The following is a 26,208-nucleotide window of genomic DNA, read 5'->3' on the forward strand; positions in this document are numbered from 1 at the left end:
TGAGTACATGCATAGGACAAAAGAAATCCTTTTCTCCCATCCCTCCCGCTCTCTGTAACTGACACCCTATAGCAGCTATTGAAAATCCCCTCCTTTCTCTGGAAAAAGTCTCCACCGGAAAAACTCTCCCCCCCCCCCCCCCAAGCAAGGTCCCTGCTCTTTCCTCTCAAATCTGGTTCTTCCCCCTGCATTTGGACACTCTCGCCTTTCCTTGGCCATGGATGTTTGTTTACAAGATTGTTGATATTTTCCAAGCCACAGGGCCATAAATTGGAGTGCACCACTCCCAAATGAAGGTCATGGCCTCACAGACAGGCGACAGCTACAATTCCCAGGCAGAGCTTCCTGAGCCAAAATGAAGGACAGCTTTGCGTTGCATTCAATTAGGCTTTGTATAGAAAAAGCGACTGCTAAGTGGCTAAGCAGAAAGCCTTAACACATTTGAAAACATTTTTATGTGTTCATAAAACATATATTTATACAACATAAAGGTTTATATATTTATGTATATTTAAGATTTATGCAAAGTTTATGTAAAGACAGCTACAATTCTTAGGTTCCTCAGTAATCCTTAGCCATTCAACAAACTAGTTGAATCAAACCCTCCTGTGTGCAAACCCTCACACATACATACCCATTCTTCTTCCTCCCTTGCCAACAATCCCCATCCTTCCCGCAAAATAAACCTGAACAGAAGTTTTTTTTCATCACTTTATATTCCTCACTGAAAGTTCTTTGCCAGCCCTGAATCTCCTGCTTCAGAGAAGTGACAAACTTTGGTGACCAAAGTTTTCACAGGCTCTTTCCATTATAAGCATTAAAGCTTTTAGGAACAGAGATCCCTGCTTACAATTTACCAGAAGACTGCTCCGTTTGTTCTCTCCTGTTTCCTTCCCTCAAGGTTCTGTTTCTTCTCTTGAGAGAGAGAAAGAGAGCAAGAGAGCGCACGAGTGAGCATTTTTTTTCCCTCTCCCTCCAACATAAAGCAGATGAAGGATGACTTCTCTTAACACCTGCTCATCTATCAGCATCTAGCTTTTCTCTTCTGGGAAAGAGCTTGAAACTACATATAATCTTTAGTTTTACTCGTTAAATGCTCTGAGTGGCCATTCTAGAGGGCTCCTTGTGCCCTACCAACCTGTCTGACTCAGCCTGCTAACTGAACAAACTTTGACACAAAACAGGTTTATCACAGCCTCTAATTAAACATATTAATCAGAATGCACAGGATTTTGAAGATGGTTTTCTTCATGTTCGTATAAATTACGTGCTTTTTGTTTTTAAAGGTTAGCTGTTTGATTCATAGCCATGTCTAACGTGACATACCTCCATACTTCTTTGACAAACACGGAAGTCTAGGAAATAGAGGGCTGGCTACACTTTATCTCCCATTTACCAGCTGGTAATAGACTAAGTTTACTGCAAAGTTCTCTTGCTCTCCCTCCCAAGAATTAAAATCTAGTCATTAGTACGGTTACTTGCTTGCAGGGAAGACTTGGAAATAGATCACAAAACATTTACAGTAAAAAAGAAAAATTAAAATCTACCAGTGGAAGGTATTCCCTGTAAAGGACTGTCCAAAAAGTACTACATGGAACTGGGCAAACCCTTAGAGATGCTAGCTACGGACATCTCTCTGGGGCTGTGGCATGTGATCTTCTCTCCAACCTTGCCTCTCCTTCAGGAAAAAGGTTTAGGAAAGCCAAAAGGCAAGAGATTTAAAGAATTCCCTCCCCCTCTCCCCTCATTTTCAGAAGAGTACTGAGGTTACTTTAGCTGGGGTCACATAGCTAGTTGACAGAAATGTTAAGGCAGCCGTGATAGAAAACCTATCCCAGGACAATACTCATTCTATTGAACCCTCTTTTTTTTTTTTTTTTTTTTGAGAGAGAGAGAGAGGGGGGGGGGGAGGGGGTCTGGGGAGGGGTGGAGAGAGAAGGAGATACAGAATCCAAAAACAGGCTCCAGGCTCTGAGCTGTTAGCACAGAGCCCGATGTGGGGTTCAGATCCACGAGCGTTGACATGGTGACTTGAGCCAAAGTCAGACACTCAACCTACTAAGCCACCCAGGCGTCCCTGGACCCTCTCTTTCAAGACCACTTGTTCTTTTAACTGGTCTTAGGCTCTATTAAACAGTCCATCAAATACAGTAGAACATTTTCTTAAAATTGACTACAACTTTTTATATAAATGGCCTTAGAAATTATTTCACCGAAAGTGACTCTGCTAGAAAGAAAACAAAAGTCAAAATGGGTCACCAAATAGAAATATTTTATCATTTTTTTTAAGTTTATTTAGAGAGAGCACAAGCAGGGGAGGGGCAGAGAGGGAGAGACACAGAATCACAAGCAGGCTCCGTGCTCCCAGCACAGAGCCCAGCACAGGACTTAAACCCACAAACCATGAGATTATGACCTGAGCCGAAGCCAAGAGTTGGACGCTTAACCACTGAGCCACCCAGGTACCCTGAAATACTGTATCCTTAATGTTAGTGAACAAACATGTATCCTCTTGTGGGACTAGTAGGTCTTTTAAGAACAGCCAACTAAAGGAGCATATGGTTGTCACCAAACATATTCAACAGAATTCTTTTCAGTCCTCAAACCTTCCACGTAGTTTTTAAAAATAGGGCAACAATGTACCTTACAAATAACGAGGTAGGCCAGATTTTAAGTAGTAAGTTGTATTATTTCTACAACTTATTACAATATGTGTGTATTCAACAAAATTCATTTGGTCATGTAGAAAAACAAACCCAACTACTATAGTCCATCTATAGGACATGCAACCAATTTCCAGGACTCTGTAATAACCAAACTCCTACCTAGACTCTTAGCTCTGTGAAAGTGAATATTTAACCCAAGTTGTTGTTTTTTTCCTTGACTCCCAATGGAGCCTATTAAAAGCATCACTATACTGTGAACTTTCTAGAAAGGAACAGGAATGGAAGTTTCATGGAGCCTGAAAAATCTAACAGCCAAACTAGTGTTTGAGGATTCCAGAGATTCGTACCATGGGAAGAAGCTCAAAGCTTGGAAAGGCTGTATAAACATCCCATATCTAAAGATAAACACTTGGGGATCTTTACGACACTGACGTTTAGCTTTGTGTTGGCCATACTGCATGAGGACTCACCTAGGAAAGCAAAATACTAATGGAGAAGGTCACGTATTGGGGATTAAAAGAACAATTGCTTTCATCTGGAAAGAAGTCTAAACTTTATTACAGACCAATATAAAAAAGTGAATGTATTTAGATAGGATATGTTTGAAGTGGCAATTTTTCCTTTTTAAGATCCCAGTTCTTTTCTTAGCTCTTCAGACCATACCATCATGCATTCTATACAGCAGATATACAGAGATGGGTATACTAAAATTCCTCCATAACAAATTCCATTTTTCCTCTCCATCCACTTGGGAGGGCAGCTCCAACATGCAGACAACCTGAAGGATTTAAACATTTATAAACATGTGTCTTTGTCAGAAAAAAAAAAAAAATCCACTCTCAACGGTGAACACAGTTTACCATATTTTGTTTGGAGCCTAACAGCAAAGGAGGCAGTTAAGAAGAATTTTAATCCTGGCTACTCTTAACATTGCAAACGCAAATTGACCATAACTGTTTCTACTCTACTCAGACTCAAGTTTGTATCAAATACCTGCATCTTTTAAGGGATAGCAGCAAGATTGATTTGTTTCTCTTCTGTTTTGACTGTGCAGAAGACAGACTTTTTTCTCAGGGATGTGAACATTGCAATACTTTGATCAAGGTTACAGAGTTTATTAAAGTGAACTTCACTTCTGCACATAAAAGTTCACTTTGGAGCAGGCGATCACAGGAAACTCTAATTTTGAAATGATTTTTAGAACAAAGCCTTGACATGTTCATTACGGAGAAAACCCTAAAATAAGGGGAAACTATCATTTAAAATTTGGGGCTGTCTGTAGGCAATTCCTGTATGGTTTCCCTTTTTAATCCCTCAAGAAATATAATGTACATATATTACACTTATTTTTCATAATTGGAGCCTACTTTCTCCCAGTTATGCCCTAAAAATGGGACTGCATCTTTTTAGGGAAATGTCTAGTATTCCATTACAGGGGTCTAGCATAATTAACCTAAATGATCATCAATAGGGGGTTGGTCATTTCCAGTTTTTCTCTTATTTAAAAACAACAGTGTAAACCTCTTTATCTGCATGATTTGGCATATTTTCCCTGAGTCAAAGTTATATACAATTTAATATTTCAGATTGCCTTCCGGAAAGGCACGCTTTTACCTTTCTAGCAATCAGTTCTGTTGGTGCCCTTATGAACCTCGTTACAGATGACACGGTGAGACCTGGGGACGTTGACTTACCATTCTGTCAACAGAAACGGTGAAAAGTATGGTGCTATATATACATAGTACTAATGTATATTGGGTATGACTCATTCTGGCTGAAGAATTACCTGTGAATTATTTCTCCCCGGAAAGCACACTGGGCGTAGATCCAGGCATTTATTGAATGAACACGTTCAACAAATACCTGATGAGCTCTGTGCTCAGTGCTGGGCAAATTCGGATGCTCTCCACGCACTCGCAATTTAGCAAACACAGAAAATCTCCTACGCTAACAATCTGCTTGGTGGACATTCGTCGGATACCAGCGATGTGCTCTGTGCTGGTGCTAGGGATACAGTGCAAGAGATAAGGCGCCTGGCCTCGTGTGTGGCACAGCTGGTCCAGAACAATCTAGAAAGCTCTTTTCCAAGAGGTGTCTGTCCAAGTATTGCATCTGGGCAGTGGAAACTGAGAAGGTTCCACGTGCAAAGTACCATCAGAGCTGGACTTTGAACATAAGTAGAAGCTGTCTTGGCAGAGAAGACCGAGAAGGCATTCCAGGCAGAAGGAACTGGATGAGCCAAAAACCAGGGTTTAGCTTTTGCGAATGGTGAGTATATTCAGGCTACAGCTTGTTGGGGGGTGAGAGGCTGCTAGCTCAGAATGCAGAATTGGGAGTAATTACAAGGGGCCACATTTCGAAGAGCCTGTATTGTGTGCTAAGGCACGTGACCTTTGTACCTGTTTTACAGATGAGGAAACCGAGGCATAGAAATGTGACTTACATGGTCCCAATTTGTTAAGAGCCATGTTGTCTCATTTAGTAAATTCATTGGTGACTAGAAAGAATGGATTTTAATTTCCTAGGTCTTTCTTTGAATTTGTATTTTAAGGTAAAAACCCAGACTTAGCCCAAATTCAGCATATGCTGTATTCAAAGTAAAACAGACATTTATATCTAAAACAAACAAACAAAAACCTAGGGTTACAATTTTTTGGTCTGATTATACCAGCTACAGACATTAGATTATCATTCAAAAAGTTAAAACGTTATTTAACCCCCATCCCAAACATAATGCCCGTACCTTCCCTGAAAGTACCCACCATCTTGCTATGCCTCTTCCTAGAACTTTCTAGAACTTTGCCTATTCATGTATGCATACATGTATATGTGTATAGAAATAGAACATTGTAGTGTTCGTTCTTCATCTTAGACTTTAACGCTTGTTACTCTTCTTGCTAATAGTATACGTATTTAAGACAGCCTTGGCCTTCTCTAAATGTAGAACATATACCATTAGTACATAGCAGTGATTGGCACATAGAAACTACTCAAGAAATGTTAAAGAATGAGACAGAGGTTGCTGCTAAGGCTTAAGGTACTAACCAGGTAGACAACTGGAGCTTCCAAAGTCGAAGGCCACCGACCAGCGATGGTCAGCACTTGGACGAAAAAGTCCTGAGTAGATGACTGAATTATCAGCCCCGTATTCCATGTTTTCCAGATAGGATCACAGAGAAACCATTTACTCAGAGGTTAATAGCAGCATCCCATTTAGCCATCTCGGAAAGGGCAAACACATCCTCCAACTTCTTTGTCTGGCAAACAGCCTGATACGTGAAATAGCACCTAACCCTGGAGTGAGGCCGAGTGCTGGCTTGTTTCTGATGGGATAAAAATCGCCTCTGGGTGGCCACTCGCCTCTGGGTGGGCTGCCCTTCACAAGTCTGATTACAAGCCTTGGCAGCCTCAAGCGCGACGGCCTTGATGAAATAAATACTCTTTCCGGAAGATCGGGCTTATTCTAGAGGGACCGCAATTGTACAGTCAATTCTTCTAGAAGGCCAAGGGCATCGTGGTGGGGGATAATGAGGCAAGGCTGTGCTACACGACAGAGGTGATGGCTTCTGAACTAGCATTTCCATCACTTCTGACACGTCCTCAGATCAAAGGTTCCATCTTCTCAGGGAAAAGACCAGATTGGGAATCAGGATCCCCTCCGAGTACAAGCCATGGGTAGAGCATTTAACTTGCTAATTAAATCTAGTTTCCCAGATCACCCTAGGTAATAATTAATAACCTAGAACTATGCGATAGGGTTGCAGCAAGAGAGTAGGTTAAACTATCCCTTCAAGCCTCTGGTACAAAGATACTGCCTGAACCTTATTGGGCTCAAAATAGAGGTTAAATAAATGCTTTTTCATTCCCTAAGCATTTCCTAAGTACCTACTGTATGCCAGGCATGTGACTGGGGACTCCTAGGGAAATGTGGTGAGGACTTTAGGGACTTACTGGGAAATGAACTGGACATTTCAAATGGAGAAAGACAGAATCTGGATTAAAAAAGTGTAAAGGAAGAGTTAAAAAAAAAAAATACAGAATGCCCTTTTCTCCTCCTCGGGCTATTGACCAAATTTCAGCATCCTTACAAAGCCAAGGGAAGTAACACCAACTGAAATAAAATTTTCAGAAGAGTCTTTAAAATGTAATTTTAGGGGGCACCTGGGTGGCTCAGTCCATTAAGCATCCAACTTCGGCTCTGGTCATGATCTCTTGGTTCGTGAGTTCGAGCCCCACGTTGGGCTCTGTGCTGACAGCTCAGAGCCTGGAGCCTGCTTCGGATTCTGTGTCTCCCTCTGTCTGCCCCTCTCCTGCTCAGGCTCTGTCTCTCTCCCCTGAAAATAAACATGAAAAAATAATACAGTTTTAGGCAGATTTCCATAAGAGGTGAACTGAGTTTAATTAAAAGTGTTTCTAAAATGCAACTATCAAACTCTCAGTGCTAGCTTCTACTCAATTGGATGTTTGTGATTTTCAAGCAAGCAACCGTTTTAAAACAAAAAGCAGGCCTCAAATTTTGGATGTCGATGTATTTTGTCCAAGCACATAGCTCATCTGAAATTTTTTTTTAAGTATTTATAGAGCAAATAGTTGTGATAATTTCTTAAACTTCCAGTTATACAAATGTTTGTGAATGTAACTATCAAAGTTGACAAAAGCTGACCAGAGAAACAAAAACCTTTACTTTTAAAGGTCTTAAACTGTATTCTATGTGAACGGCAAGTAGTTTTGTTTTTCATTCTTTTTTTTTTTAATTTATTTTTTTAACTTTTATTCAGTTTTGAGAGACTGAGAGAGACAGAGCGCAAACAGGGGGAGGGTCAGAGAGAGAGGGAGGCACTTAATCCGAAGCAGGCTCCAGGCTCTGAGCTGTCAGCTCAGAGCCCGATGCGGGGCTCGGACACACAAATGATGAGATTATGACCTGAGCCGAAGTCGGATGTTTAACCGACTGAGCCATGCAGGCGCCCCTTGTGTTTTTCACATTCTTACTGCCCCTCCTTCTTACACAGGACACTCCTGAATGAAGGTAAAGATATGATATGCCAGAAAAATGAAACTAGTTCATGACTAGTATTCAAGTCTAAAAATGTTTAATTGACTACATCGAGGTTAATCCTGCTATGAATCTAATTTGAAAAAAAAATTTAAGAGCTTTGCTAAGGCTCTTTAGCCTTACCTCAAACATTAATCTCTCTCCTACTCATTTTTAAAGTGCCAGGATAGCAACCAGATGCTAAAATCCATAAACAAAGAATAAATAGCTGAAAATGTGTCCCACTTAGAATGTTTCTACGGCATTCTTGTTAAATATAGACAAACAACTTTGAAAGACGTTTGGAATTCACAGGCATCTCTGGGTAGAAAGTGCCACCCTACCCCTGCTGGGATCTAAAGTGTCTTCTTGGCCCCCTTGCTGGAGGTGAAGTTCGATGGGTATGCAGCCTTGAGAGAGTCTGTAAAAAGCATGGATGTGACCTTCTTATACTTATTTTGGTGACTACCTTAAAACATTCAAATATAGACTTGGGTACTCATTTGTGACCTTTCTTCTGAGCTCTTTAAGAATAGACAGACGGCTGTTTTTAAGATCGTATTGATAAGGGTCTGCTTGGATCGTGATAAAGTAGGTCATGTTGCAATTGAAAACAAAAACGTCCCAGATCTCAGGCTACAAACAACAAAGCTTCGTAAGTCTGACGCTACATGTCCAGAAAAATGTATTGGCTCGGGGAATGTCCGCTGGCTTTAGGCATAGCTGGATCAAGATATTCTAAGGTGGTACTTAAGGATCTTCCCTATTGCTTCCCCCAGTTCTGCTCTTCTCTGTGGTCAGCCCCAGTCTCCAGCCGCCACCAGCTCCATCCATATAACTTCAAGTCCAGGGAGAGAGCGCTTTTTCTCTCCCACAAAAATCCCAGAAGTCACCTCACTGGAAAACTTGAGTTGTATACCCATCCCCAACACTGGGTTTGGGTTCCCCGAACCAAACACTGGGAAGAAGAAGAGAAAGGGGTACTGATTAGCCTGGAGCCCATGGAGGGATTAGCCCCATCCAAATTCTGTTGGGCTGACAACATCAAAGGACTAGTCCCCCCAAGAGAGTCTGGGGACTGTTCCCAGACAAAGGGATGTTAATACAAGCCCAAATAGCAGCTTCTATTGTATAGTCCGAGACTGAAAATGCTGTGACGCCCTGCCTGATTCAGGCCTTCCATATTCTAGAAGGTGATGGTATTCCTATGGGCTCCCTTAATGGTCATAAGGAACGGTTATTCAGTTTTAGTCATTCATCCAACAAGCAGATACTTAGTGACTCTGTACACCGAAAACTCTGCCCTTGGATGAGAATACAAATTTCAATAAAACACAGTGCCTGCCCTCAGAGAGCCCCTGAGGGCAAGGGCATTTGACACAAAATTACAAATTACTGTCCCGCATATTATGAGAGGTACTAGATGGAGAAAGTGCCACGTGACATTTGTTCTAAATTTTCCTGGTCATGGAACTTCTTGAGCTCATTACTGATTCTCACAAAGTACCCTTCAATCTAATTTTCAAAACAGCCCAAATCTAGTATTTTTCATGAGAGCAGAGTTAGGTAGACAGCCAGGTTTTAGAACCTAAAGGTCAAAGCCCAGAATGTGACCTCCTTGTCATTACGCTGTCAATCCAGGACTTAAAACGAGACCCATAAGTGGCATTTTAAGACTGTGACGGTAACCTTGAAAGCAGTTTTTGCTTTGTTTTTCCAAGCAAATAATCAAGGCCTCGGGGAGACAACTGTTGCACATTCTTTGAGACTGAACGGCCAACAGTTTGCAGTCACATCTGCTATTCAAGATGCTGCAGAACTTTCCAGTAAAAGACTGCCTTGTGCTGAAGCAGGTAGTGACAGGGGGGTACATGTGTGGAATGAATAAGAGGGTAGGGGTGGTGTCAGCAGGAGTAAAGCCTCAATGAGCTTTACTAGCAAGAGTGATTCATGCCTCCTACATTTGTAACATCAGAGAGGAAGAATTGGTTCATGAGCAAAATTTGGAAGTGTTCCTAAAATGAACTCCAGTCTGGTGATATTTCTTTTGCTACTTGACTAGAAACTCATGTTGGGTAGAAAGTGGACATTTAAGATTTAAAGAAGTTTTTAGAACCTAGAGTCCAGTCTTTATTTACTTCCACTCAAGAAACATTTATTGAGCACCTACAACGTGCCCATGTCATATTAGGCAACGTTTGTGCATAAATCGGTGTTGCTCAATACTTGGCTTGGACTCACTGTCTAGTGGAGATAAGGGCATAAACAAATAGTTACAGCGTTATGTCATTTACGCCGGAACAGGCTTTTACAAGGTGCTGGTGGACAGAGTTGGGGGTGGAGAGGGGGTAGAGACGAAGTCTATTTAAGTGGATGCTTCAAAGATGCGTGGTAGTTCACTACACTGATGAGCTCAAGGAGGGTCCATGGGACAGAGAGGCACAGTATAAAGCATGCCCTGTGTTGGGAACTTCAGGAAGCTCACATGGGCAGAGGGAAGCCATTGAAGGCTTTTGAACAAGGGAACGACATGATCAAAGGGGTGCCTCAGAAATCCCTCTGGTGATGTTAGGGAGGATTAGACCAGCGGAAAGGGAGAGTTTGGAATCAAAACGGCAGCCAGGGAGGCTCCTGCAGGGTTCAGACCAGATGGCGAGGGCAGACTGAACTAAGGCAGGGTGATGAGGTTGGAGCGAAGGGAACGTGGTGGCTGGTTGCTGGTAAGATAGAAATGACAGGAGCTAGTGATAGGAAGAGGTAAGGAGATGTTAATGTCCAATATGAGTCCCAAGCTGGGCTGGTTTTAAGGAGGATGTGTACAGTCTCTGAAGGGTCCCGGGCTAGGTTTACTGCTCTGTCATCATCTTGAAATCATTAATTTTTGAACAAAGCGTCCCCGTGCTCCTTTTCCTTTTTCACTGGGCCCTGCAAATCATACAGCGAGTCTTGTTCCCAGGCTCGTCTTGAGCTCAGAGGTGGATCATGGGGCCAATAACAGAAATTGGAAACAGAAGAACACATTTTGTTCCAGGAGGGATGGATGGGGAGGTGACTTAGGTTTTGCAGCACACGTACTTATGGGCCATCAAAGCAGAGATATTCAGTAGGCTGTTAGAAACTGGATGTAAATTCCAAACAAGGTAGAAGCTAGAGTTACAGATGTAGGGAGGACCAAGGTGAAGGTGGTGGAGAGGCTGGTCACAGATGAGAATGGTTATAGAAGGAAGAGAAGCTGGAGACAAAACCTTTGGGAGCACCCTATGTTTAAGGGAAAGAGAGAGGAAAGAGAAATGGGAGAGAGCGAGTCAGTCCTATGGGGAAATTTTGGAATGGTGTCCTGGAAGTCAAGGAAGAAAAGTCTCAAGAAGGCCGTGGTCGGGGTGCCTGGGTGGCTCAGTTGGTTAAGCGTCCGACTTCGGCTCAGGTCATGATCTCGCGGTTTGTGAGTTCGAGCCCTGCGTCAGGCTCTGTGCTGACAGCTCAGATTCTGTGTCTCCCCGTCTCTCGGCCCCTCCCCTGCTCATGCTCTGTCTCTCAATAATAAACAAATGTTAAAAAATAAAAATAAAAAATAAAAGAAGCGCGTGGTCATGGGAGATAGACCACAGAGAGTTCCACTAGGGAAAACGGCCATTGCACTTGGCAGTTGGAGGGCCAGCAGTCATCACTGAGACCAGTGGCGGAGATGGGAGTTCTGTTATAATGGGATGAAGGAGAAACCGATTGGAAACACAAGTGCGAACTATCCTTTCAAGCACCTGGGCTAAGAAGTCAAACGGAATAAAGGAGTAGAGAGTATATAGCATAAAGAAGGGTTTTGGTTTTCTTCCCTTAAGATGGGGAAATGGAGCAGGTTTGCATGTGAGAGCATTGTGCTTAGCCAGTCAGAGGAAGACACATGCTTCCAGGACAAAAGTACGTTCCAGGACAGGGAATGGAGACAAATTCAGCAATGGAGTGGTCAGATGGTGAAGGTGTGTTATATACACTAGCCCCTGCACACACATGTTAAAAAAACAAAAAAGAAAAAAAAAAACAACCCCCAAACAAACCACTCAACAAATCTCTTAACTGTCTCAGTAATGTTTACTCCTGAGAATGAGGTGAGAGCCTCAGGGCTGTAGGTAACTCTTTGCAATCTATGAGAAGACACTGACCAGGGAAAATGATCACCACTGAGTAGCAGGGAGGTCTTGTGAAAGAGGCAGAAGTGAATGATGCTTGCAGTACGTACGGATAAAAAACTAATAAGCAACTTTGACCCAGGGTATTAAGAGCTCAACAAGGGGAAAAGCATTTGCCTCTGAATGTTTTTTAATTAAGCTCTGAAGACCCTCCGTTGCAAAATTAAACCCTCACAACAGCACCCGCTTTCTCTTGTGTTTTCAGGGCTGCCCAGCCAGCACCAAGGACCCTGGACGTTAGCTGGAGGCAAAAAAATCTCCAGAGGCTGCAACAGGGCAAGTGCTGATTTAGTGAATAATTAATGCATCACCAAGACCTGAGGCTCCTGCCTTCCTCAGCAGAAAGGAGGTTTATAAACCCATAAAGCAGCTTTACTTTGTGGTCTAATGATTAAACTTTCCCTGGGTCCTGTTTCATTGCAGCTAAGTTAAAAGCTGACCAACTAAACCCTTCTCCCTGGGGTAATTAAAAGCAAGCAAAATCTCCTGCGGGGACTACCAACTAACTGTACTCCCCTTATTCAGGGCACTTTTGCGCAAACCCCAGCTTTGACTCCATCCATCCACTGCTAAGGCAGCAGAATTGGGCCAGTTCACTGGAAGGGCGGCAGTCCCGCCGCCTGCCTCTCTTCCCGCCCCCCTCCCCAGCCCCCAGGACGTGGGCGAGCTCTGTTTACCCCTTATTCAACCAGACAGGTCGCACACAAGGCCATTAGAAGCCCTCTCTCCCCATAGAGTTCCTCTCTGGAATTGCCCAGGTGGCGCTTTGTGGAGACCCTGAAGGGGGTCTCATTCGTGGTTGAATCAACCCTGTCACGGTGAGATGGGAAACACGCTTCACCAGCAATAGTGTCGATGGAGAAACGACCTTAATTAGAGCCATCGTCTGGATTTAGGTAAGTAGATTTTTTAAAACAGAATTAAACGGGCAATTCGATGCCGTGGCCACCTGGGTGGCAGGTCCAGAATAAATGTGCGCGCAAAGGAAGCCTAGGGAATAGCAGTTTCGTCGCCTCGCGTGGTGACATTAGAGACGTCGCGTCCAGCCCAAGCTTCGCGATCCCGGATTCCCTTCTTTGTAAGGCAACAAACCTGACAGGTCGACCCTCTTTCTAAAGGGTTAACCCGCCTTTCCCGGGCGCTCGGGGCGGGAGTTTGTGGCCCCGGGTACCCTTTCGTGACTCACCCCTTGCAAATGTAAACGCCCGAGTGCGCGGTAGGTCCCGCCGGGGAGGGGGTGGGGGTGTCTCTCGCCGCGATCCCGACACCTACCTCCGCCACCAGCCCAGACGCCTCCCGCCCCCCCGCGCTCCGGCAGGCGATGCGCACCCCGGGGTGGCCCCGCCGGAGACCGGGAGAGCCTGACGCCCGCGGCCACCGCAGGCGCGGCCTTAAAACAAAAGAGGCGCCCCGGGAGGGTGGGACCCGGACCTCACCCCCTCCCCCCCGGCGGTGGCCGCCCGCCCCCTCAGCCCCTACTCTGCGTGTGCGCATGAGCGGAGGCGCCTCCCCCGGTTCCTCCCAAGGCTAAACTTTCTAATTCCCTTCTTTGGGCTCGGGGCTGCGGGGAGAGCGCTCGCACCGCCCGGGCAAGAGGACATAGTGGCTGAGCGCTTTTTCCCCTCCGACCCCCCGCTTCCGTGGGAGCGGCAGGAAATGGAAGGGCCCCTCTCCTCTCTCTGAACAGTTGCTCTCTCTTTTTGTGTTTCTTTCCTCCACCTCTCCAGAAGGGAAGACGGGGAAAGCGGGCAGGCGGCTCGGCGGGTGCGTTCTCCCCTCCTTCGCCGTGTCCCCTCGGCTGTGCAGGGACTGGCCATGGGGCTGCTCCAGGTGTTCGCTTTCAGTTTCTTAGGTAATCGCGCCGCGGCGGTGGGGAGAGGAGTGGGCTTGGGAAGAAACCCCACAAGCCGTTGGACCCGGCTTCGCGGGAGCCTGGGGGCGGGGGGCGGGAGAGGGGCTGGGGTGGGAATCGCGCCCCGGGATTAAACGCCAGCGCCCTCCGTGGCGGCTGAGGACTGCGCGCGAGGATTGCCGCGGACCCGCATCCCCGAGGCTGGGTGCCCAGAACTGGGGATCCGCGGCCCCTGCTCGGGCTTTGCACCTTTGGCGTGTTCACCGTGGGTCTCTCCACTGCGGGGGGCGGGGGACAGGCTGCCTGGGATGGGCTGGGGGGCTCGCCGCGGGGGACTCCCCTGGAGCCCTTTTCCCAGCCAAGTGACCAAGCTGAGCACGGGCTTAGTCCTGGGAACTGACTGGGGCCATGTGGCTTCAATTAACCATCGCTGTTTGCCCCCGGATGGCGCCAGAAACAGCTGGGCCGGGTGCTTCCCTGGAATGACGAAGCGTTGAAGCCACTCCAAAGCCACAGGGACTGTTCACTCACCCCTTGCTCGGGAAAGCGGCGTCCCCTGCAAGTCCCACCACCTCGCCCCCAACCGAGCGCCCGGGACCCCCAAGCGTGCACGCACACACATCCGTGACCCCACACTCACAGATCTGGCACGCACACTCACGGTTTCACACTGAGGGTGCACAGGCTGCCGCACGCACGAGGTGTATACACTCACCCACCTACTCGCATGCACATAGGCGGTTCGCCTGTCGCCTCCCCGCACACAGGTCCAGGCACAGGCACGTCAAGGTGGCTGGTCTGCACATCTACCTTTTGTGACCAGAGCTGCTTGCCCGGGACGGATGAGGGTCTCCCGGGAATGATATGGGCTGCTGGACAAATGTGACATCGTGTCTCTTTCCAAACCCTCTCCACGTCCTGGCTTCTCCCGCGCTCATCTTTCCATTGTGCCTCTATTCTGTGCATTCTGCTTTCTTCTGAACCTACTCTCTTCCCGCCCCTGCTTGTTCGTTTCGCTTGGGCTCGCTCCCGGCTTGTGCCCTCCTCCCCACCTCCCCTGTCGCCTGCCCTTTCCACAGCCCTGTGCGGAGCCCAAGTGCGCGCTCAAGAACCCGAATTCAGCTACGGCTGCGCGGAGGGCAGCTGCTACCCTGCCACTGGCGACCTTCTCATCGGCCGAGCACAAAAGCTCTCGGTGACCTCGACGTGCGGGCTGCACAAGCCTGAGCCCTACTGTATTGTCAGCCACCTCCAGGTGAGGGCAGAGATCCCAGCCCTAGGCTTTGCGCGCGCGCGCCTCCTCCAGTCCAGACCAGAGGGGCTGGGCGCTGGGGACTCCACATCCTGCCAGCTATCCAGATAGGAAGCGCGGCCAGTCGGGGAGTCCCGGGATTAGATGGGTTGCTCGCCCTTTTTTTGCTCCATCTCCGTTTGCACAGTTGCATCCGCCATACATTTCCTGCCGCCTCCACCGCCCGCATAGTCCCTATATGGAAAGTCAGGACCGCCCGGACCTGGCCCCTGCCCGGGATCCTGACCCCAGGCCTCCAGAAGTCTCCACTGTTGTTGTTTTGTGATCTGTCCTCCTTGGAAATGTGCATAAGACATAGTCCATCATCTCTTTCTTAGACTGAGTAGTGATCTTGGGTTTTTCCTAAGTCTTGTGCTTGCGGGAGGGGTATTGTAGCACTGACAGATGTCTTGTGAGGTCACTCTAGCCACTGAACCTAATATTTTCTGGTGTGGTGCTGTTCCCATCTATCCTCCAGTAGATACTTTTTCAAATGCCCTGGTTGCCATGGCACCCTGGTAGAGGAGGACCAAAATGAAATTTCAGGGTGTCCTTTCTAAAAGTAGGCCTAGATCTTAGATTTCTAAAGTCCTATTTTTAAAAAGTCCAAACTAATTTTAAAAGAAGACAAAGCATAAGCTACCTAGAATCAGAAGCCTTTTCCTTGATTTTTTTTTTTTTTTTTAAGTATGCGGATATTTCTGGCCTCGAAAGCAAGCCAAAGGCGGCCTAGTCTCACATGCAGGGCAAGGGCCAGAGGCAATTGCTATAATTTTGGCCCATCCGCCTACCTGTACACCTGCCCTTTGGGAAAAGGATGATGTCCTATGGTTTGCACCACAGATGCCTTAAAATGGAGTCACTTTTCCAAAGCAGAAAGGGAGCCCATTCTGTAGACCTGATAAATTAAACCAGAGGAATGTGGTCAAGTGGATTCCGCTCATTTGCTTCCAGGTTTATACAGAGATGTCTAGACTGTTTCCTCCTGATTAGAAGGGTGGCTATAATTAACCTTTTTTTTTTTTTTTAAGTTCTGGTAATTGTTCTCCAGTATTAGTTTTCTTGACTACAAGTTAATGAAGGCCGTTGATGTTACCTTTTCTAATATTAGCATGTAAATTTTACCTAAAATATTATGTTAACATTCACCTCAGAGGCGAGGACATCCTGTAAATGAGTCACCAGATTCTGAGACCGGCTTTGACCAGAATGAGAATTGAACTGTTTGTCTTACAGACCAGCCAGAGCTAAACTCTCTGGTTTACGTGATTAGCCGTGAAAGCGTGGAGTGCTCTCTGTAGATACCAGAGCCGAGAGAAAGGGCCTGGGTGTGCACTTTTCTCAAGCATTTAATGGGTCTGAAAACTGAGGCAGGAATCTTAAGTATTTTGTCCAGTATTTGGTCCCATTGCATTCCTGACTTCTGTTCTCTCTCTTTGTCTTAGTACATCTTACTAGTCCCTAAATCCTTTGGGGAGGAAGGTGATAACTAATAGCTAAATAAATACAAACTTAAGAGTCTAGTCCGTGGGTATTGTCCTCCTCACAATATCACCCCTGCTTAAATGTTGTTTGTGAGGTGTATGTGGACCTCTGTGGGTGCCCGTCTTAGTGCATGTTGGCCTTGTGTGAGTTGGTCTGTTTATAGTGGGTTCACCCCGGCAGGTACCCACTTCCCCAATATCCTGAGTAGTTTGTAGATGTCCCCTACAAGCTGCCACCCTTGATTCACTGCTGGGGCAGCACAGAGGCTCAGGAAACTGGTTCTGTATTTCCCAAAGCTTCTTAAATACATTCGCCTAACACTTGGCCTCTGCATTATGTTGGTTTTAGAAAATCAGGCTGCGTGAGTTGTTTTTTTTTTCCTTTCATTTTTCAGTTTGGTTTAAAGCATGTCAGCAAAAATTTTCTAATACCTCTTCCACATCTCGCTTTAAGTGTAAGCTTCTCTAGCTATTATTCATTGAGATGAAGGCTTAGGCCTAGAAATTTCATTTTGATTCAAGTACTAGCTTGTGGAAACAATGCCTTCTTTTACTTTTGACCTTGAATTTACAAGAGTGGAGGAAGTTTTCAGGAGTAATTCATACTCCATGAGTTAAAAAGTGGAAGGCATATTATATGGCATGTAAGTAATTTGGACACATTCATTGTTCTTGAAGCAAGCAGGTTTGATTTTTGTATTGTGGGCTTGATTTTTGGTGTGTGTGTGTGTGTGTGTGTGTGTGATTGCTTCCTACACTCATGAAACTAACTTTGCTTTCAGGAGGACAAAAAATGCTTCATATGCAATTCACAAGATCCTTATCATGAGACCCTCAATCCTGACAGTCATCTCATTGAAAATGTGGTCACTACATTTGCTCCAAACCGCCTTAAGATTTGGTGGCAGTCCGAAAATGGTATGTGGTTGGTGTGGGAACAAGTTCTATAGAGTGAGATTGGTCACCTGGAAGGGGCTCGCAGGCTCCTGGGTATTTGTAATCTCGATTGATTTCTCTGCCCTGTAATTATGGTCTTTGGCAGATTTACTGCCTGAAGCACTAACTTCTCATGGTAAAATCTGATCCTCCTTCCTGAAGCATGCACTTTCTATAAGAAAGCAGTCTTTCATGCTGGACCAAAGGGATATTTCCTGGTCCTTCCCCTGAGGGGAGCCTTTACGGGGGCAGGGTGTATCGGGAGGATGGGGCCGGGGTGGGGGGAGACCCTGCGCTATTTCAGGCCCTTAATCTTCCCCAAAATAGAGCATCTTTCTTTGGGATCGACCCCAAAAGAAAGGGCAGAATCAGCCCCCACTTCTACCAACACCTTCCTTCCATCTCGAGAAAATTCAGTAATAGTACTGTGAAGCAGCACTAAATCTAAATTTTCAATGACTCTGTCAACATGGATATGACCCCAACTCAATTCCTTTAGTGAGTATGGGAATTCAGCCCTTTTTCCTTCCTTTGCCTTTTGGGTTTGGGTTTAGTAAATTCATTAAACTTGATGTTACTTCACTGGGAAACTAAGCCCAAATTAGTTTTGCATTTGTTTCAAACTTGAAGACTGAACTTTAGGAAATAAAGGTAGAGTTCTTGTGTCTCTTAATTAACAGTGGATCATTAGATCTTTCAAAAGAGTATGAGAATTTTGGCTGTCAAAGAAGTGAACCTAGGGATGGTCATAGAAAGCATCGACTGTGCAAGATCTTTTTATTATATGCCCTACACCTGGACATTTTCAGATGTTTGCCGTCATTTAACATTCTGTAAAGAGGAACTCCCTTAATAGACGTCTTTGTCATTAATTATGAAGTTATACATGCTTTCTAGAAAACTGTTGGTTTCTAGGGAGGATTGATTATTGGTCAGCCATGGGACTGCATCGGTTACCAGACTGAGACAGGCTGGTCCTTAGAAAGCATGTAGATTAGAGCCTTATCAATTCTTTTAGGAGGTTATCTTGGTTCAGTGTGAAGGAGAAGGTTCTATAAATCTGTACCTAAGTCACAGAGGACTTCTGAAATAGCATAGAGCTTATTCCAAACAGGGAGCAGGAGCATGTCCTGACTGCCCACATTCTTCCAGTGAAATGAAAAGACAATTAGAAGGATGCCTCTAAAAAAATTAAACGTAAAAAAAGGATGCCTCAACATTAGTATCAAGTTGATAGACAGTAAAGTTGTTCATCATGTGCTGTCATTCTAGAGAACGGTTTTTCTTGGTTATGTCAGGACTTCATCAATTTCTGCAACTTTGAATTTGTTGGACGAGAGAGTCCCAAATGTCAGAAGGAAGGGATCTTCAAGTAGAGGGGCTTGTGTTGTCTGTCACAAGAGATCAGATGATGTTGGGCTGGAGTTTGGTCTTCCGAAAGTCAGACTGATGAGTACTGACTGTCCCCTCCGTGTTGTCTGATAACTCACCGTTGGGGATGTTCTTTATGGATGTGAGTTTATCCATTTTCTGTGGGTTTTGTCCAGTGTCCTGGTGGCATTAAATTATCGGTGCTCAGGCATAGAAACAGGGTTGGCGTGTACAGCTACTTTTCACTTACCCTTCCTAACGATCTATTTCTAGGTCGGACAGAAGTCAAATACTCTGTAGAAGAATGATCTGGTTTCTTTTCTCTGTGAATTTTTCTTCCCATATTGAAACACACATGCGCGGGCACTCGTGTGCACGCACGCGCGCGCACACACACACACACACACACGCACACACACAAACTTTACTGCTTTTATCAGGTTATAAATCTAAAGTGGAATGTGCTTTTAGTGTACCCATTGTAGCATATTTTCTTCCATTTCAGAAATGGTACTGGTCCTGTTGGTACTTTACATTATCTTTTGTTATCTCTTCATTTTGAACAAATCTTGCAGGTTTTTAAAAGCCTGGGAGAGAAGAGCTGCGTAGTTGCTTAGCTAACATTTCACTCAGAAATGTCCAGAGTAGGTTTATAAGACGGTTCTTTTTAATAAGTTAGATAAGGTTAGTTAGTATGATTATAATGTTTTTCTTTAACATTCCAACTAACTCATATCCGTTTCAGTGACCACCCCCCCACCCCCCACAATTGCCTTGGCGGTTTTCCAGTGGGAGAGTTTATTTCAAAAGTCCTACTGATTTCCTGAAACTACACCAGCCTGTGACATGATTCATTCTGACACATTCCTGTCTTCCTGCAGTTAAGACTTCTTAGGCTCTAGAAGGTGGACCCCCAAAGTGCTCTCAAGCACAGGAAACGGGGGAAATGCTCTCCTTTAGCAAACAGGTGGGCTTGAGGGCCCAAGATGAGAGAGGGGGTCCTTTCTATCTCTGGAATTCCAGTGGTCTTTTCTGTGTGGCGGGACTGACCGACCCTCAGGGGACTCAGGGGACGGCGCAAAGGCTCATTTGTTTGTTCAGGCTTTCCCCTGAAAGGGAAGACGCTAGTATTTGTTCTGAGCTAGTTTATTTATTTGGCCGATTCTTTGTCTCTGGCATTGTTTTTCGGTTGTGGCGATGCATCCAAAGGCTTCCCCATCAGGGATACCTCTTTCTAAATGGGAGTATAAGTAACAGACGCGGTAGGCTCTGATTTTCTTTGCTGCTGCATAAAAAAAGGAATATTTGTGTCCCCCCACCCCACCCCGCCAGGAGGATTAAGTCCCCTGCTTTAGGCTGCAAACTGAACCCCTGCTGTGCACAGGAAGCGGACCCCTTCCTTCCCCCTTGGAGAGTCCCTTGGCTTAGATTTGGGAAGATGTTTTACTTTGTCCTAAGCAGAAGCTGTCTGTCTTGACAGCAACTCCAGGCTTCCCGCCAGGTGTCTTGTTCCGGTGAGCAGAGTCCATATGTGGAGCTCCAGAATGAGTTGAGGAAAACTGAAAGTTCATTCTGGCCCGGGCCTCCCCGCCTAAGCCAAGACCAAGGGGTCTTGTCTTCAGCCTCACTGTCAGATAGAGCGCCGAGAGGGGTTCTGTGCGGGGCGTAAAGAGAATTCAAGAAAAATACTCCCGACCGTTCACAGATGTTCCTGTTTTCCTTACTATTTCCTTTTTGAATTTTGAAAAAATCTCCTATAGGCGTGGAAAACGTAACTATCCAACTGGATCTGGAAGCAGAATTCCATTTTACTCATCTCATAATGACTTTCAAGGTAAGGAATTCATAACTTTCTTGCAAATGACACGTTGAGAGCGCTGTGTAATTCCCTTTTCGGTATGGGATGTCTGTTGTGAGTTGGCCTCAGTGGGAACTTAAATATTATTGTTGCCATAAATTGGGATAATTGATCAGCTTTTTAAAGATGGACGTGAATAACCATGTTTAACAAATACTCAATCTTCGTGGCAAGAAGGAGAGAGAGAGCCACTATTCTAAGGTAATTCAACTGTAAACTTTTAATTAGATCTCGTTTTATTTCCCCACGGAGAGAGGCAGCTTTGACTCTCTCCCAAACCACAATAAAACATCTGGAGAGTAAATCCCTGATCCCTTGTGTTGATGTTTTAATGCTGAGCTTGGTAACTGAAAAGGAAGTATATTATCTTTAGTTTTCAAGGTTTTGCAAAATTTGTGGGAACAGTTTTACAGTTCCTTAAGAAATGTGTATGCCTTCTTAAATGTGCATTTTTCGCATCCTTTTTCTTTTAGAGATGTAAAATGACTCCAGGGCTAGGGAATTTCTCTGTACAAAGTCCCTTTGTTTCTTCATAAGCAGCTGCCTGGAAATGACCGACTTCACATGGCTTAAAGTACATGTTGATGCACATAAAACCCATAATTTACTTATGGCTTCTCAGATTAAAATCACTTTTGAGTGGGCCTGGGTTGGAGTTGGGGGCCTTATCTGTACCCCGTCAGGTTAGCAAAAGGTGCCAGGGAAAGATTTAGCATGTGGGCAGGTAGCCACGAAAGTCCCACCGTGTCCTCCACCAAAGCCTGGGAGGCCAAGAGCACAGGTGGGCGTGGAAGTCCGAATATGACAGGAAGGATGTAGACTGCTGGTTCCCAGGCCTGAGCCCCTCTCCTCAGTCCCCCGCCCAGAAGTGCTGTTGCTGCTGGGGAGGAAGGTTTATACTGTGACATCGGATACTGGCGGAGAGGGTAGGGGGCTTTCCCTAGGCAACTCGACACTATGCCCCCTCCCGTCATTGACCATGCCCTCTGCTTGGTGGTTAGAAGCAAAACTCAACCACGCATGAGGATGTTGCCTTCATGTTATGTGACACCTAAAAATACACAAAACTATCATTATTCGTGTTGATGGTCCTAGCTTTTCCTTTGGAAAGGGCGTCTGTTCACATACGTGGGAAGTTCTGAGTTTGCTTACATCCAAGTCCTTTGGGTACACACTCTGTCATTACTCATCCAGCTGAGTACAGTGGGCCATCGATGAAATTCTGCACACAAATGCTGAAGATAAAACAGGAGGCAGGGGGACTGAACTCAGACGAGAAGAATAGGTACAGGTTGTCAGACTGTAGTTAGTGAGAGAATTCAACCTCTGGGCTTTAGATCCTGTGCAAAAAGCAACATCTATGGGGTTGGACAGACTTGGAGATAAATCCCCATCCTGCCCCTTATTGGCACATGTGGCCAGAACTTTGGCTTCCTCTTTGGAAGGGAGAGTGGGAAGAATAAGGTCACCTACATTCGAGGGCCGTGTGACCTTGCCCTCTGCTCTAGAATAGGCATAATCTTGCCACCTGGCACATAATGGGAATATGATCACTCTTCTCTCTGCTGATGCTTGGCAGGTAGTGATTGCTCTACAAATATTTACTGAATGAATACATGCATAAAGGAATTCAACTGTCTTCTGTTTGTAAGAAACTGCCCCGGGGGGTGAACGACACTTGCAGATAGCTTACATCACGAATGTGCTAAGAGCTCTAGCAGAAGTTCAGACGATGTGCGGTAGGAGCACCGAGGACGGGGAGAGTAATCTTAGCCTGGGATAAAGCAGAAAGCTTCATCAGGAGCGGTCTGGGACTGTGTGTGACCTGGGCCAGGAAGGGTGAGCAGGATCTCAGTGGGAGGAGGTGGAAGAAAAGCCGTTCTTGGCAGAGGAAACCGTCTGAGAGCAAAGCTCTGGTGGTGGACAGTTCAGGCAGAGTTTGTTCAGCGTAGATTAGCCTTGAGCTCAGGGCAGTGAGGGGGAAAGGGAAGTAAGGTTACATACAATCAGAAAGTCCCCAGCTCCTGGCTGAGGGGTGTTAATTATATAGGAAACAGGGAGCCACTGACAAGGAAATGAGACTGGATTTCAGGAAGATGGCCAAGGCGAAATACAGAGGAGGGCGTGGGACAGTGAGAACTGACGGTGCGTGGGGAGGCCCTTGTTGAGGTCTGTGCTAACGGGGGGCTCACCTGAGAGGGTGCTGGTGTTAATGCAGAGCCGGGCCTGATTCTCAAGTAGGAGGGAACCACCCCAGCAACCCAGGCGTCCTGGAAGTATTACCAGAAAAGCTTTTGCAAATCACGTATATGCCCTTGCTGCCAGCTCTGTTACCTGCCACTGATAATGCCTTTGAGAATCATTGCCCACTTTCCATGGGAGTCATCAGTTGGACCCTCTGGGATCAAAGGTTCAGCCACGGGGGCGCCTGGGTGGCTCAGTGGGTTAAGCGTCCAACTTTGGCTGGTTAAGCGTCATGATCTCACGGCTCATGAGTTGGAGCCCCGCGTCGGGCTCTGTGCGGACAGTTCGGAGCCTGGAGCCTGCTTCAGAATCTGTGTCTCCCTCTCTGTCCATCCCCTGCTTGCACTCTGCCTCCCTCTCCCTCTCTCAAAAATAAATAAACATTAAAAATTAAAAAAAAAAAAAAAAGTTCAGCCCCGAATCGGGGGAAGATGAGAAGCAGAGCAGTGGAAGGGAGAGCAGGAATGGGGTGAATCCAAGATCACTTGGATGTCCAAGCTGAGCAGGCGGGAGGGTGGTGATAGAGTGACAGTAGCGAGACGGGGGGGGGGGGGGGGGGGGTTGGGAGTTGTGAAGAACACCACCCGTGGAGTGGCCGTGGAGATGGCTGCTTGCTAAGTGGACTGGGTTTTCATGGGCTAGTGAAGCTCATGTAACGTATACATGGTTTGCTTTTGTAGGCAGCCAGATGTTTCCAGAATCGTAGCACTTCTGCTTAGTAGACATTCAGAGGTGGCAGGGCGCTTGGGTGCCTCAGTTGGTTGAGCACCTGACTTTGGCTCAGGTCATGATCTCGCGGTTAGTGAGTTCGAGCCCCGGGTCGGGCTCACTGCTGTCAGCACAAAGCCTGTTTGGGATCCTCTGTCTTCTCTCTCTCTGCCTCTACCCCGCTCGCACTCGCTCTCTCTCTCAAAAATAAATAACGTTAAAAAAAAATTAAAGGGGCACCTGGGTGGCTCAGTCAGTTAAGCGTCGGACTTCAGCTCAGGTCACGATCTCCCATTTCGTGAGTTCAAGCCCCGTGTCGGGCTCTGGGCTGACAGCTCAGAGCCTGGAGCCTGCTTCGGATTCTGTGTCTTCCCTTCTCTCTGCACCTCCCCTGCTCAAACTCTGTCTCCTTCTCTCTCTCTTTCTCTCTTTCTCTCTCAAAAATAAATAAACATTAAAAAAATTATAAAAAATTAAAATAAACAAACATTAAAAAAATCAGAGGTGGCCATGCACCAGTATAAGTCCTGAGCACGTTGGAGACTCAGGGAAGAGTGGGAAGGGCCTCCATTCTCTACATAGAAGTGTTGTCCTGGTTTCCAACAGCTCTGGAAATCCACAGGAAATTGGATAATTCTTCAGTGACCCTTTGGGACTCAGGAGTTTCCAGAAGGGAGGGAGAGAAAGCACAGCCAGAACTGCCTGTAAGGCTTTTCCTCTCTGCTCCCTTGTGACACAGAGACATTAGGCTAGTCTGTCCCCAGATGTCACCACCCAGGAGGCAGGTCTCATGGTGAGTTTGTCTTGGCTGACTTAGTGATTAGGGTTTTTTTTCCCCCCTTACTTTCAAATTCTTCATCTCATGCTCTGGAGTTTAATAAAGTATACTTTTCTTCTATTCCTGAATAAGTAAAAAAGTAAAAATTCAAGTACCTAGTAAGTAAGTCAAAGAGTCTGTCAAAACGTGACCTTTCATTTTCTTAACCCTTGTCTCCTTTTTGTTTTTTTAACGTTTATTTATTTTTGAAGGAGAGAGAGAGAGACAGAGCATGAGCTAGGGAGGGGCAGAGACAGAGGGAGACACAGAATCCAAAGCAGGCACCAGGCTCTGAGCTGTCAGCACAGAGCCCGACACAGGGCTCAAACTCACGAACCGGGAGATCATGACCTGAGCTGAAGTCGGACGCTTAGTAGACGTTCAGAGGTGGCAGGGCGCTTGGGTGCCTCAGTTGGTTGAGCACCTGACTTTGGCTCAGGTCATGATCTCGCGGTTAGTGAGTTCGAGCCCCGGGTCGAACTGAGCCACGCAGGCGCCCCACCCTTGTCTCCTTTTATCAGTGAAGAAGACCATCAGGATTATTAAGGAAGGCAAAGTATGTCTGGGGATATACGAGTTTCACCATTAGTGATCACCCCGATTTCTCTCCAACATTGGTTTTAACTCGGAGGTGAGCATGTGTCCGGGATGGGTTTGTTCAGCCGGCTCACATGGCCTGTTCTCCCTCCGCCATAATGTGCCATCCATCTCCCAGGTGCACGTACCCCCTTCTGTGGCATCGAGGCCTGTGCCCAATGGTAGTGCTCATTCTGCTTCATCTCTTATTTCCAGCTCACCCCCTCCATCACACCCTCCGAAATCTCTGTCCTGCCTGTTTCCAGGATTCTTGTCTTTTTACTCTTTCCTCTCTGACTTCCATTTGTCAGCCTGCTATTATGCTATGAGCCAGTGAGGCAGAAAGATGGGTTTGGGCCAAGTTCAACGTGGACTGGGATCTAAGCTCTGCCTTTAGGTAGCAGGTCAGTTAAGGTGTCTGAGCCTCTTTCCTCTACTGTAGGAAAAGTGTGTCGTGAGGGTATATTAGTCTCCGAGGGTGGCCATAACAAAGCACCACAGACTCAGTGGCTTAAACAACAGAAATGTATTGTCTCATGGCTCTGGAGGCTTGATGTCTAAGACTGAACTGTGGGCAGAGTTGGTTTCTCCTGTGGCCTCAGTCTTTCCTTGGTGTGTAGATGGCTGTCTTTATCTTCACATGGTCTTGTCTTGTACATTTCCATCTCCTAATTCCTTCTCCTTAGAAGGACACCAGTCACATGGGATTTGGGTGGACTCTAAGCCCTCATTTTACTTTTTTTTTTTTAATATTTTTTTTTACATTTATTCATTTTTGAGAGACAGAGCACGAGCGGGGGAGGGGCAGAGAGAGAGAGGGAGACACAGAATGAGAAGCAGGCTCCAGGCTCTGAGCTGTCTGCACAGAGTCCAATGCGGGGCTTGAACTCACGAGCTGTGAGATCATGACCTGAGCCGAAGTCGGACGGCTAACCGACTGAGCCACCCAGGCGCCCCTCATTTTACTTTAATTAATCCTTCAGAGAGCCTATCTCCAAATATAATCACATTCTGAGATCTTGGGGTTAGGTCTTCAACATAAGAAGTTGGGGGGACGCCGTTCGGCCCATAACAGAAGGTTATGACATAATGGAATTAAAGCTCCAGGCACCACTCTCCTTCTTTGTCTAGTCCTGTGTGGATGCATTTTCTGGAGCAATGATTGCAGCTCCTTCATCTTGCCCTT

The 26,208-nt window shown here is 46.0% G+C and overlaps 1 protein-coding gene and 1 long non-coding RNA gene across 3 annotated transcripts in view; one reads left to right on the plus strand and one right to left on the minus strand.

Annotated features, from left to right (window-relative positions):
* Positions 1-13,356, minus strand: part of LOC109268054 (uncharacterized) — a 45,555-nt gene extending 32,199 nt beyond the window's left edge. For both annotated transcript variants that reach the window (XR_008420286.1, XR_008420285.1), the window contains exon 1: positions 13,158-13,356. This is a non-coding gene — a long non-coding RNA (uncharacterized LOC109268054). The remainder of the gene's footprint in view (positions 1-13,157) is intronic.
* A 59-nt stretch (positions 13,357-13,415) lies between these two features.
* LAMB1 (laminin subunit beta 1) overlaps positions 13,416-26,208 on the plus strand; it is a 74,525-nt gene continuing 61,732 nt past the window's right edge. The window contains exons 1-4 of the mRNA XM_019451164.2: positions 13,416-13,737; positions 14,817-14,992; positions 17,295-17,430; positions 20,580-20,653. Coding sequence (XP_019306709.2) covers positions 13,701-13,737; positions 14,817-14,992; positions 17,295-17,430; positions 20,580-20,653 — 423 coding nt within the window. The 5' untranslated portion in view covers positions 13,416-13,700. The remainder of the gene's footprint in view (positions 13,738-14,816; positions 14,993-17,294; positions 17,431-20,579; positions 20,654-26,208) is intronic.

Source organism: Panthera pardus, unplaced genomic scaffold (genome assembly GCF_024362965.1).
Source record: "Panthera pardus isolate Hobbes unplaced genomic scaffold, ASM2436296v1 HiC_scaffold_8, whole genome shotgun sequence".
Lineage (NCBI taxonomy): Eukaryota > Metazoa > Chordata > Mammalia > Carnivora > Felidae > Panthera > Panthera pardus.